Below are 12,007 nucleotides of genomic sequence, written 5' to 3' on the forward strand. Positions count from 1 at the left end.
GGGCCACACAGTTCGGTGACAGGTAGAAGGAGGCAGCGGCACACACTGTAGACCATGCTATCCCTCTCTGGAGAAACCCCAAAATCTCTGGCCAACCATCCTACAGAGCCAGAGAGCAGTCTGATCTGCAACCCATGAAATTCTAAAACCACGATGATCTGAGGGTAGCTACAACCAGGAACCCTTAGGATAAAGAATAAAATCCTTTGTTCTTGTGTTACAAGTACTAGATGGGAGCAACCTTCCTCTGAAATGACATCTAACAGTGCCATGTTAGCAATGGGCCTGGGCACACAGAGGACTCTTTGCACCCAGCAGAGGGAGGCCCACTGAGACGTAAACCTACTTCTGACTAGTTAGCGGATCATCCATCCATCGTCCCTCCCACTTTTCCTCCCTTGCAGTCCTCCAACTCATCTGGACCACACATCCACCCGTCACCCAATGAGTACTTCTTATCTGTTAGAACCCAGGGCTGATATGACATGAGGTGATCTGGGAAACAAGGGAAGGAAACTAGGGTCCTCCCTTGTTTCCAGAATGAGTTCCATTTCCCCCACATGGAACATGCTATGGTGGCCCACTTTACTGTACCGTAGATACGATGGAGATGGTATAAGGGGTTGAGATACACAGATCCCAGAGACATATGACGATGGCCTCTCATCATTGGGACAGGCTGATCCCTTCATGAAGTAAATGCATTATGAAATCAAGGTCCACCTTGCTAGCTTTGGTCTGTCTGTTCATATCTGCCACGTTCTTTCTGGAGGAGCCAATTGGCTAGAGCCTCCAGTGAGATTTGCAGACCCACCTGACCCTCTTCCAAAGCTCATTGAATCACTTCATCATGGATGTATCACCTCCCCCCAGATTTCTGAAGAAGGGACAAACCCATCAATTCTTGATAAAAAAAATAAGTGAAGGCCCATACACTGTCAAATCACTCAGCCAATCAGACCACTGGGAAAAGCTGGGAGTTTGGACATCCAGTCTCCTGTTTCTGCTCCTCGTAGAAGGGTGTAAGGGGTGCAGGACTAGATGGGATTCTGGGATTTCAGTTGACTCATCTGCCTACTTCCAGAACAACATACAAGCTATTCTGGGGAGTGGTTCCTTCAAAGACCTCCAAAGTCTTCACAGCCTCCTTTATGTCCTTATCTGGGGCCCCATGGTCTTGCCATTCCTCTCATGCTGCAACAACAGCCACTGCCTTCTGTTTAGCTTCCATGGGGATGGAGAGTGCTGGCTGCCATCTTCTGCATATCAATTTCTGTGACCACTCCTGAAACCTTCCCTAGAGCCTTTTCTTCCCCAGAATGCCTCATGCTGCCTCTACAGAGGCCCTCAGAAGAACATTGGGTGAACTCTGTTTTGAGAGCCTTTGCAAGGAAGGGGGGGCTTCCCCAGAAAGGAGGGATGGATGGAGAGGTGCCTCTCTATCCTGACAGTGCTATGGATCACCCATACGCGCCCTTCTCCCACTCCTCCAGGAGGAGGCTTCACGGGGTCACTGGCATGGTCACTATGCTCTGGCCTCTTGTCCTCGGAGAAGCTGAGTCGGGTCTCTGACTAACACACTTCCCACCCACCTGCCCTCATCCACACCCTGCAGATCTGCCCCTGCCCCACCCCTTCCAGGCCTGCAGCGGGGTTGCCCTGCTGTCACCACTGCCCCTGGGGGCAAGTGCACTGCCCATCCAGAGCCTCTCACCAGGCTCTCTCCCAGGCCTTTGCCTGTCTTTTCTTATCTGGCCACAGGTTTTGGCCAGCCTTTCTCAACTCTGACGTAGTCTATCAAATAGTTTGCTCAAAAATCTGCAGAGCTACAGACTGATGCTTAGGCCTGTGTGTTGTGTGGAGGCCCCTCCTTTCCTGCTACTTCTTCATCATTCTCAACCACAGAGCTTGGGTTACTTTTCTTCCCAAGCTTGGGACACATCAGCTCCAATCATTAGGCCATTCCCGCTCCTGAAACATACACCCAACCCAAGACCAAGAGGCCCAGAAGCAGAAAGGCAAATGCAATGGGAAAAGGGAGAAGATCACAGCATTTCATGTTTTTAAGCTACTGGTTTCCCCCAGCTACCACACCACTTTTTATCTTATTTTATCCTATTTTTGTTTCGTTTCATTTCATCTTAAATGTCAGATCCATTTTGAAAAAAAAAATGGGGGTATTATGTTTTATTTGAAGTTCCAGCTATCTGAAATTTTCAGCTGAATCACTGATTATCCAGTGGTGGGCTGGAAAAAACTGATTAATTTCCCACCTCAGCTTCCTGATGGGTTTGGTATGGCTCAGGGATGCAGTGTGCAAATGCCTCCACATGAGGTGCCTTTGCCAGGAGCACGCTGCTATGGAGCTGGCCAGGATGCCCTGCAGACCCCCAGGGTTGACTCTGGGGGAGGTGGAAATGCTGGTGAGGTGGCAGTGACAGGGAGCCCGTAGCAAAATGGCCTGAGAACCCATCCAGGCCTGGTGCAGCCGTCTGCGACAGCTGTCCTCACGGAGCCAAGGACTGTGCTGATACCATCAGGTAGGAGTGAGGAGAGGCATAGCCGTGTTTCCCCCCTGAGAAAAATGCAAAAAGCACGGATGCCTGGGTGGCTCAGTAGTTGAATGTCTGCCTTTGGCTTAGGGCATGATCCTGGCATCCCAGGATTGAGTCCAACATCGGGTTCCCCCCAGGGAGCCTATTTCTCCCTCTGCCTGTGTCTCTGCCTCTCTCTGTCTCTGTGCCTCTCATGATTAAATCAATAAAATCTTAAAAAAAGAAAAGAAAAATACAAGAAACAGAGACAAGTGTCTGCCAAGGGCAGGCTGGACAGAGCAAGTCTCCTACTGGCAGCCCAGAACCTGGGGTGTGGCTGAGCACTAACAAACACTAATGTTGCACGGGGCAGATGAAGCAGTGGCTCCCAGGCTGGGCTCCATCCCCGAGTCCCTGTCACCACTTACTCTTCCAAAACCCTCGAGGCTCCAAGTTTGTCCATCAGTGTTTGGAACTGGGTCTCCTCATCGTCATCCATGTGGCCCACATGCTCTTCCCCTCTGGACTGGTACACCTTCTCTTCCTGCAGCTGGGCCACCTGTTCCCCTGCATCTTCCTGACCTGGCTTGTTCTGGCTGAAGAAGAAGTGACCTGGGGGGACACACAGCACCGGATCTGAATTCAGCGAGCAATACTCACCCAGGAAGACCTTCTCATTCTTAGTTGCCAGGAATCATGTGAGGCTCATCCGAAAGAAGAAAAGGGCAACCCCCTTACGGCAAGCATTCCTGGACACTATCTCCTGGGTTTGGGGGCTCTCCCACTTCCACGAGATGCTGAGAGACGCTAGAACCTGGGAAAGGCGGAATGGATGACGGTACGATGGCGCCTTTGTGGTTCCTAGACCTTAAAATCTGGCTTTGAGCTCATGTCTTCACTGATTTCCTCTCTGGACAAGAGGCTTCCCTCCATCGACCTCCAGCAGCCTGACTGCGCTCCGAAGCATAAGCTAGTCATTCCCACCACTGGGATCACCGTGCTTCATGTTCACAAGCGGTTAACAATTTTGGGTGCACTTTCTCCATACTCAGACTGCCTGTAATATACAGCAATCTGTCTTATGCTCTCAAGGCAGTTATAAGCTCCTAGAGGTCAGGAAAGGCCTCAACTACTTCCAAACAAACTATATGGCACTTTGTTTGAGGCAGATGTGTGATAAAACTTGCCCACTGACCAGTACCTGCTCTGATCAATACCTGATCGCTATCTGATCTGATGGTGTATCAGGTTTCTTTATCTCGTTTATGAATCTCTGGTCTCTTTCCTCCTGGGTACCTTGAGAATGACTAGTCTATTCAAACCCTCTAGAAAGTCCTCTGACAGTGGGTTCCCCTCCATCTGGAAAACTCAGCCAGGGGATCCCTGGGTGGCACAGCGGTTTAGCGCCTGCCTTTGGCCCGGGGCGCGATCCTGGAGACCCGGGATCGAATCCCACGTCGGGCTCCCGGTGCATGGAGCCTGCTTCTCCCTCTGCCTGTGTCTCTGCCTCTCTCTCTCTCTCTCTCTCTCTCTCTCTCTCTCTCTGTGTGTGTGTGTGTGTGTGTGTGTGACTATCATAAATAAATAAAAATTAAAAAAAAAACTCAGCCAGACCCAGGTTGAAATGAACCATTTCAGCCACCCCACTTTGTTGCACACTGGTAACATGGAAAGGAAAGGAGATAGAGAGGCTGGAAATCATCTCGGCTCCCCCTTTTGTGACAAGGCTTCTACCTGAGTTTCCCTGCATTCCCCTTACCCCTCTCAGGTGGGAGGGGACCTGGCCATGACAGTGTTGTGGGTACTGAGAGAACAATGGTGTGAATAGCTGCCATGGACACAGAATGAAGCCCAAATAATCCAAAGCTTAGAAGTTTCCAGAGAGCAGGGAAGCTTGTGCTACACTAACCCACAGATCTGGTAAGAGAGGTGTGCCCTTCCATAGCTTTAGGTAGATGCATGCCCTGGGGCCCTGGCACCCATCAGAACTTACTGAATCCAGTGGTGAACTCCTCTGGTGTCAGGAAGCCATTGCCGTCAGCATCCAGGGCATCGAATACATCCTCCAATTCCTCCAGGCTGAGAGGCAATTCCTCATGGAGCCTCTGAAAACAATCCAGACTGCACTGGTTAACACAGCTCAGCAGAGCTTCCTGCCAAAAATGTCTAGAGCTGGCCCTGTCCCACAAAATATCCCTTTACCACGCTTCTCCTCCTTTGAATGTTATAACATCGATGATTTACCAGGTGCCTACTAAGGTGCTAGGCAATTTTCTAGGCGATTGGCAAACAAATAAATATTTATCAATATATTTATAAATATGCATACTTGTATTTAATTCTCATGACAATCCTTTAGGTGGGCATTATTATCACCACTTTCTACAGGAAGTATGAGGTTAAAGTTCCTTGCCCAAAGGTCACCTAGCCAGTAAAGAACCACACCAGGAGTCAAATCCAGGCCTGACTCCAAAGCTGGCCCTCTTCACAACCATAAAGAATGGAAACTGTGCAGGACTGAATCCTGTTGTGGGCTATAAGCTACATGACGTTCCGTTGTCAAGTTAAATGAGATAGCAAACATAAATAACTTGGCCCAGGGCCTGGCCCAGGGAAAGCATTCAATAAAAGGTAGTAGGGAGGCAGAGAAAGAGAGTGGGACAGACAGACAGACAGAGCAATCCCGGGCTCTGACCCACCAAGGCCAGCCAGCAAGTGAATGACAAAGGAGCCAGGTTTCGCCCAGTCCTCCCTGTCTCTGCAAGCCCCATCCTCTGCCATGCTACCTCCCCTGCTAAGACACAGGTATGGGTCACACTCGGAAGCCTCCCTTCATGGATCCACTCATGTCCCTGGGTCTCAGCACATTTGTCAATTTCTGTGGACACACGTTTTGATCCTTTGGCCCTGAGGGGATGGTAGATAAGCTCCCTTCTTTTGTGTAAGTGACCTACACCCATCACTTCAGGCTCTGTCCCCCCCTTCTGCTTCCTATTGGCTCTCAACTCATTCTTGAAAAGATGTTAACTGCCATGTGCTTAAGGTATCAATCCTCCAAGAGCATTTGTGTTCTAAAGGGGAACTGGACAGGGTGGTGCACAAGGCAGCTTTAAATAAACGCTGAACCTAAATCCAGGCCTGACTAGGGACCATGCAGGATGCAGGATAGGAGGGGAGGGACCAGCTGCTGTTGGGATAAGGAGCAAGTGGCTAAATTCCTGACACTTCCGTCTGGCCTTCTGCCTCACGTGCAGTGGCCCCAGGTCAAGGCTGATCGGCATAGTTGAAGCAAGTGTTCTCTTCTGCCCTAATAATCTAAGTCCCCACACAAGGACTCCCCAGGGGAGTTCATTACAGCCCAGCTGATCTTCCTCCCTGTTACCCAAGAGACAGCTGCACAAGATTGCCAGCATCCAAGTAACTGACAGCTGAAGACAAGGAGCACAGGGTTGTAAGAGAAAGGTACATACCCATCTGAACAATGAAAATGAGCCAGCAGGTGTGAAAGCCCACAACATGACTTGCAAGAACACTTGGCTTGATCCTATGGCAATCTTCTAGCTGATAAGTCATAAAGTTTAATTTGGCAGGTAATGCATTAAGGGAGACTGTGGTGCATTACAAAGTGGAAAGATAGGATGCTGTGGAAGCCATTTAGAAGAACTGAATTAAATATGAATGAGTTTTTTAGAAAGGAAGGGAGTGAGAGTGTGTGCAAAGCATCTAGAAGTACATGTGCTTAGCATACAGCTGAGTCTCTGGCTTATCAACAATCCTTAAACCAGCTGTCTCAAAAGCCACAGTATGAGAATGAGGGAGGTGGGGTGAGGAGTGAGTCAATTTTGCAAGGAGGAAGTTTATTAGCTCCACTGGAAACCAAAGGCATCAAATGGGATGTAGAGGGAAAACCCAAGTGACTCTGGTCTGTTCCTCTGGGTGATCCTTCCTCCTCCCTTCCCACTGTCAGCCTAGGACTGTTGGATATGACCTGAGATATGCCTCACACAGTGCTGGAGCTAGAGATGGGCTGCAGAGGTTGGTGGGACCCTCAATCTGCCTTTCACCCAAACCATCCAGCATGTGGGTACCTCTTCTATCGTTAGCATGAATCTCGAAAAGCTGTCATACCCTGCCCCGAGGCTCCATTCCTGAATCTAACACAAGTCCCTCCATCACCTAACCCCAGCCTCTCTGGTCTATGACTCAAGCTGGTTTCCTCTTTTTGTTGTCAGTGAACCTGGGACAAGTGATCTTAGATCCTCCCAGGAGTTCTTACTCTTCCTGTCCCAGCAAATTAGTACCAAGTTCTCCTTTAGCCTTCTCTGTACCACACCAGATTCTTTAACTTCTCTTTGTTGGCCCTATTTGAAAAATCCTTTGTTCTTAATAACCATAATCACTTCTTGTTTATCTTTGTTCTCAGGTCCTGCAAAGCCATGTAAAATCAATTCATTCTGGCCTTGTCCCCTGAGCACCTGGTACTGTCTACATTTTCAATTCACTGAGGTAAGCAGAGTGAAGGGGGACAAGACTATCCATTGCACTGATCAGATAGCCTGCAAGGCTCCAGATTTGCCTAAAGTCACAGTGGAGACCAGTGCTGGGATTAAAGAGCTGATTTCCCATAACGGACTTCAGCTACAGTCAAATGGTCCTCTGCCATGTTCTTTCTAGAATTCCCTATTGGGCATTACCATTCCGCACCTACCCATCTACCACCAAAAGTTTCTTTTACCAGCAGCACCACGTACTAGCCTTCTAGAGAGCCTGTTTCACTTGTACATACTGTTTCATTTCCATCTGGAAGGGCAGGCAGGGAAGGAGGAGAAATGGAAAGTGAGCTCACCCTATTCATGCTGCCATGCCCCATGCCCAAGCAGCTCTATAAAACTCCACCACTCCATGAAAGCCTGCCTCCCACCACTGCCATCAAGCTAGCTCTGAATTCCTGCCTCACTCAGGTTCTGCAGCCCCCTGGGGTAGGCCAGGCTATGTAGGTCCCCTAAACAGATTTCCTTCTTTTATTAGCCTCACATCAGCTTGTATTTTATATACTGATAGATGCAATTAGTTTTTGAATGTCTGGTCCTTCAGTGGACTGGAAGCTCTGAGACAGGGATCCTGTTCATTTTCACTTACTATCGTGTTCCCAGATAGCTCAGTGATGACCGATATGAAGTATTTAGACACTTGTTGAATGAATGAATGAATGAATGAATGAATGAGTGTCTAAGAATGATGGCAGGAGAGCCTGAACTCCTATTTAAGGGGCATTGGTCTGGATTTCTCATGCTCCTGATCCTGACCAGCACTCCTGCTGATGCTCTGCAAGGTCTTACAGACTGGACATTTTCCAGGATGTGGAACAGGAAGCAATCCTGAAGCAGCAGTGCTGAGGCCTGGGACTCCCAGAACCATGAAAAATGCTGTCTTCTGCTATGCACCAGCCAGACCCCTCTACCTTCCTGGTCACTGCCCCAGTAACATGCCTTATGCTGCTGAAAGTGAATGGGTGCACAACTTCAAACATATCCAAAGAAAACTCATTAAAGAGAAAACCAAAAGAGATCCAGCTTTACAGTCAGAATTAAAGTCTCCCTCCTCTGGGGGCTTCAACAGCATCCTATTGAGACCTCTATTCCAGCACCAGCTACTCTCTTCCTGTGCCATAGCTCAGCCATATCAAACACCTTCAGGGTGAGAATTCAAGGTCTGAGAGGTGAGATCTACACCTTTATTCTGCTTTATGATTTCATGTGCTTGGTTCGGGCTGTTTGGTATAGCCTAGGGTTTCTTAACCTCTGCACTACTGAAATCTTAGAATAGTTAATTCTTTGTTGGGGGAGGGAGGGAAGCTGACCTGTGCATTATAGGGTATGAGCAAAAGATGCCAGTAGCACCTCCCTCTCTAGTACTTTCAATCGAAAATGTTTCCAGACATCACCAAATGTCCTCCAAGAAGTGAAACTGGCCCACTCATGTGGAGTGGACACAAACAACAACACTGGCTGGATAGGAGTGGAAGACTCCTTCTTCAGCATGAGTGTCTTTTCCTTATCTCCAAGGAAGTACAGATGACTTGCACTTAAAATCAAAGAATGATGGTTTGGCCGTTATGGAAAACAGTATTGTGGTTCTTCAAAAAATTAGAAGTAGAATTACCATATGATCCAGCAATTCCACTTCTGGATATCTACCCAAAAAAATTGAAAGCAGGGACTCAAAGAGTCTTTCACACCTCTGTTCGCAGCAGCATTATTCTCACTTGAGGGTGTGAAGCAGCCCAGGTGTCCATTGATGGATGAATGGATGAACAATGTGTAGTATATAGGTACAATGAAATATTATCTAACCTGATAAAGGAAGGTAATTCTGACACCTGCTACAACATGGATAAACCTTGAAGACATTATGCCATGTGAAATAAGCCAGTCATAAAGGGGCAGATACTGTGTGGTCCCACTTACATGAGGAATTTAGAGCAGTAAAATTCATAGAGACAGAAAGAAAGTAGAATGGTTGTTGCCAGAGGCTGCAGGCAGGAGGCAATGGGAGTTAGCATTTAATGGGCACAGAGTTTCCATTCTGGAAGTTGCTAACGGTTCTAGAGATGATGAAGGTGATGGTTGCATAACAGTATGAATGTGCTTAAGGCCATTGAGCTACAACAAATGGTTAAGACGGTAAATTTTATGTTATGTGTATTTTGCCACAATTTAAAAAATCACAGTGTGGAGTACCTCAGGCTGAGATAAGACATGGGACACAATTCCCCATCTCCCACTCCCAACACACACACACACACACACACACACACACACACACACACACAAGTATATTTATGGAGGGATATCCAAGTCCTGGCCTCAGAGCCAAGTGCTCTACATTCATACACTCATTCAATTCTCTTCTAACGGTGGGAGGTAGCATAAATAATTCACAGATGAAGCCCTAGAGGGCTTAAGAGCCACACAAATTCATATGCTACTAAATTGCAGACTCAGGGTTAAAACTCAGTTCAATTTGCTACAAAAATCCTAGAAAGTCTTTTTGTTAACCTAAGCCAAGAATCATCTAACTTTTTCTGTAAAGGACTAGATAACACATATTTTTAGGCTGTGCAGGCCACTTGGTCTTTGTCAGCTATTCACTGGAGCACAGAAGCTGCCATGGACACTTTGTAAATGAATGAGCACAGCTGTGTTCCAATAAAACTTTACTTTGCACAAGGAGGCACTATTTGGTCGGTTTGCCACCAACTCCCAGATGATTCTTAACAGTTTGGCTAGTCGAGGAACTCTAGGCAGTGTTGGGAGATAGACACTTGGCACTGGTAGGTAATCATTTCACTCTGAAAAATCAAGGAAACAGGGTTTTTGAGGCTCTAGGTTTCTTCAGAGATCTCCTGCCCAAACTGACCCCATCATCCTCTCTGGACTGAAGGAGTCCCTTCATAACTTATTCTAGCCCAGCTTCTCGAATCTCTCTGTCCCTTGGAGGCAGGATTGACTTCCAGTCACAGCCCTCAGCCCCATGAGTCTGTTTGTCTAAGGGGCTGTACCAGACCTCACCCCACAAAGCAGTCTTCACCCCAATTCTGCCTGGATTGATCCCCATGAAACCCAGAGAGGTTCCTTGTGGAGGAGAGAGTGCAGACCCTGCTCCTTTCCTTCTGTGGTCCCTGCTCTCTCAGAGTGGGCTGGCTCCATACTGCTGGGGCTCAGGTGCTGTGGCCATCTCCCCTGCCTCTCTGATAAATACAAAATCCATCTGGCCCTCTGCAAATGCTTTTTGGTCATTCAGGAGCAAGAAGAACAAGAGCACCAGGGGAGGAGCTTAACTCTCTCTGTGTCATCCCTTTTTCAAAAGGACAGCAAGCCCTACATGGCTCGTTCCAACTCTGTTTCTCCACTCACCTCTTCCAGCCTCTACGTTGGCCCTCCCATCTGACTCATGGCCTCTCCTTCCTTAAGGGGTGTGCTTCAAAGGGCCTTCCTTCATGGCCAAATTTGTGTGTGTGTATATGTGTGTGTGTGTTTGTGTGTGTGCACAATCTGAGTGCTTCTGCTTTCAGTTTCCATGAGGCTGAGCTAGGAGCTAGAGGTGAATAAGGTGTTGGCAGCCAGGTCCAGCGAGCTGACCACCAACCGAAGTGGGGTGATCTCCTGGCAAAGCAGCTAAAGCTACAGCTGTCTCCCCATTTAAACTGGCAACAAAACAGATCCTCATAGACCAGCTCCTACTTATTGAGTGTTTACTTAGAGGTAGGCCCATGCCTTGATCTCCATATATATTTTCTCACATCCCTCTGAAATAGATATGATCATTGTCATTTTACTGATGCTCAGAGACATTGAGGGATTTGACCAAGGCTGAACAGCAAGTTAATACAAAAACAGATTTAAATCCAAGCTCCTTGAACTTTTATTTGCACTTAATCCTACATTGTCTGGACACTTCAGCATTTCCCAAGGGCAGATAACTCTCCTCACTCAGATGCACAGCCTCCTATGTTATCAACACATTAACCCAAGTAAAGAGCTCACCAAGAACTGTGAGAGGTGAACCCAAGGGGCACACGGGTTTCCACAGAAAGCCCAAGGTTGACTATATGTTGGTTAGTGGTCTCCACATAGTATTTTTCCAGCCCATCTTGCCCCAGACAGGACCAGGGAAAGCAGCAAGAGACAGCAGTGCTTTTGATGGTACTCTCTCAGGCTGAAGAATGGAAAATTTGAAATGCTTCACTGTCCACAGGTACACAGAAGCTTCAGGGGAAAATGGAGCTGGTAGAAATGAATGCTAAGGATGTGCAAGCATCTGCCAGGTAGGATGCCTATCCCCTTCTCCGCGTGCCAGGGTCAGGAGCAAGAACCAAGGAGAAATGTAGCTGAGTTGGTATCTCTGGAACTCAATGGTTAGGACTTCCACCCATGCCAAATACAAATGATGTCTAACAATCTAGACTTTATACCTTAGTCACCATGCCTCTTCCTCCCTTCATTAATGCGTGGGCTACAGTGAGGGTTAATTGGGAAAGATATAGAGTGGAAGTGCTGACTTGCACCATGCATGTGGCTAACAGGTGACCTTCTCGGTAAATGTGAATTCCCTTTTCTTTCCAGAAGGGAAAATCAAAAGTTAAGCATGCCATTAAAACACTATGACCAACCACCACTCCCACAAACCTTTGAAGGATAATTATGAAGTTCATAGATAGGGTAGATCAAAGATTTCCTCAAAGCACACTGAGTCTAGCCTGCCATGGGGAGGGGGACTTGGGAAATGAGTGCTGGTGCCAGAAATGTATTGGGTGATCAACTGCTGAAAACAAGGGTGTTTGGAGCTCACTTGTGGGTGAAGCTGGCCCCATCCTCCAGTACTTTGCCCTCAATTTGCAGCTATTGTACAGTGGAAGAGCTTTAGGAACACCTGAAGCCTGAAAACACCGTCCTCTGGGGCCAGGGAGAGAA

General features: G+C 47.7%; 1 protein-coding gene across 4 annotated transcripts in view; it reads right to left on the minus strand.

The window, feature by feature from the left end:
- CRACR2A (calcium release activated channel regulator 2A) overlaps nt 1-12,007 on the minus strand; it is a 165,952-nt gene that overhangs the window by 71,492 nt on the left and 82,453 nt on the right. For all 4 annotated transcript variants that reach the window (XM_041735817.1, XM_041735815.1, XM_041735816.1 and 1 more), the window contains 2 exons: nt 4,528-4,639; nt 2,963-3,146 (listed from right to left, as the gene is read on the minus strand). In XM_041735817.1, coding sequence (XP_041591751.1) covers nt 2,963-3,146; nt 4,528-4,639 — 296 coding nt within the window. The remainder of the gene's footprint in view (nt 1-2,962; nt 3,147-4,527; nt 4,640-12,007) is intronic.

This window comes from Vulpes lagopus, chromosome 21, assembly GCF_018345385.1.
Source record: "Vulpes lagopus strain Blue_001 chromosome 21, ASM1834538v1, whole genome shotgun sequence".
Taxonomy (NCBI): Eukaryota; Metazoa; Chordata; class Mammalia; order Carnivora; family Canidae; genus Vulpes; species Vulpes lagopus.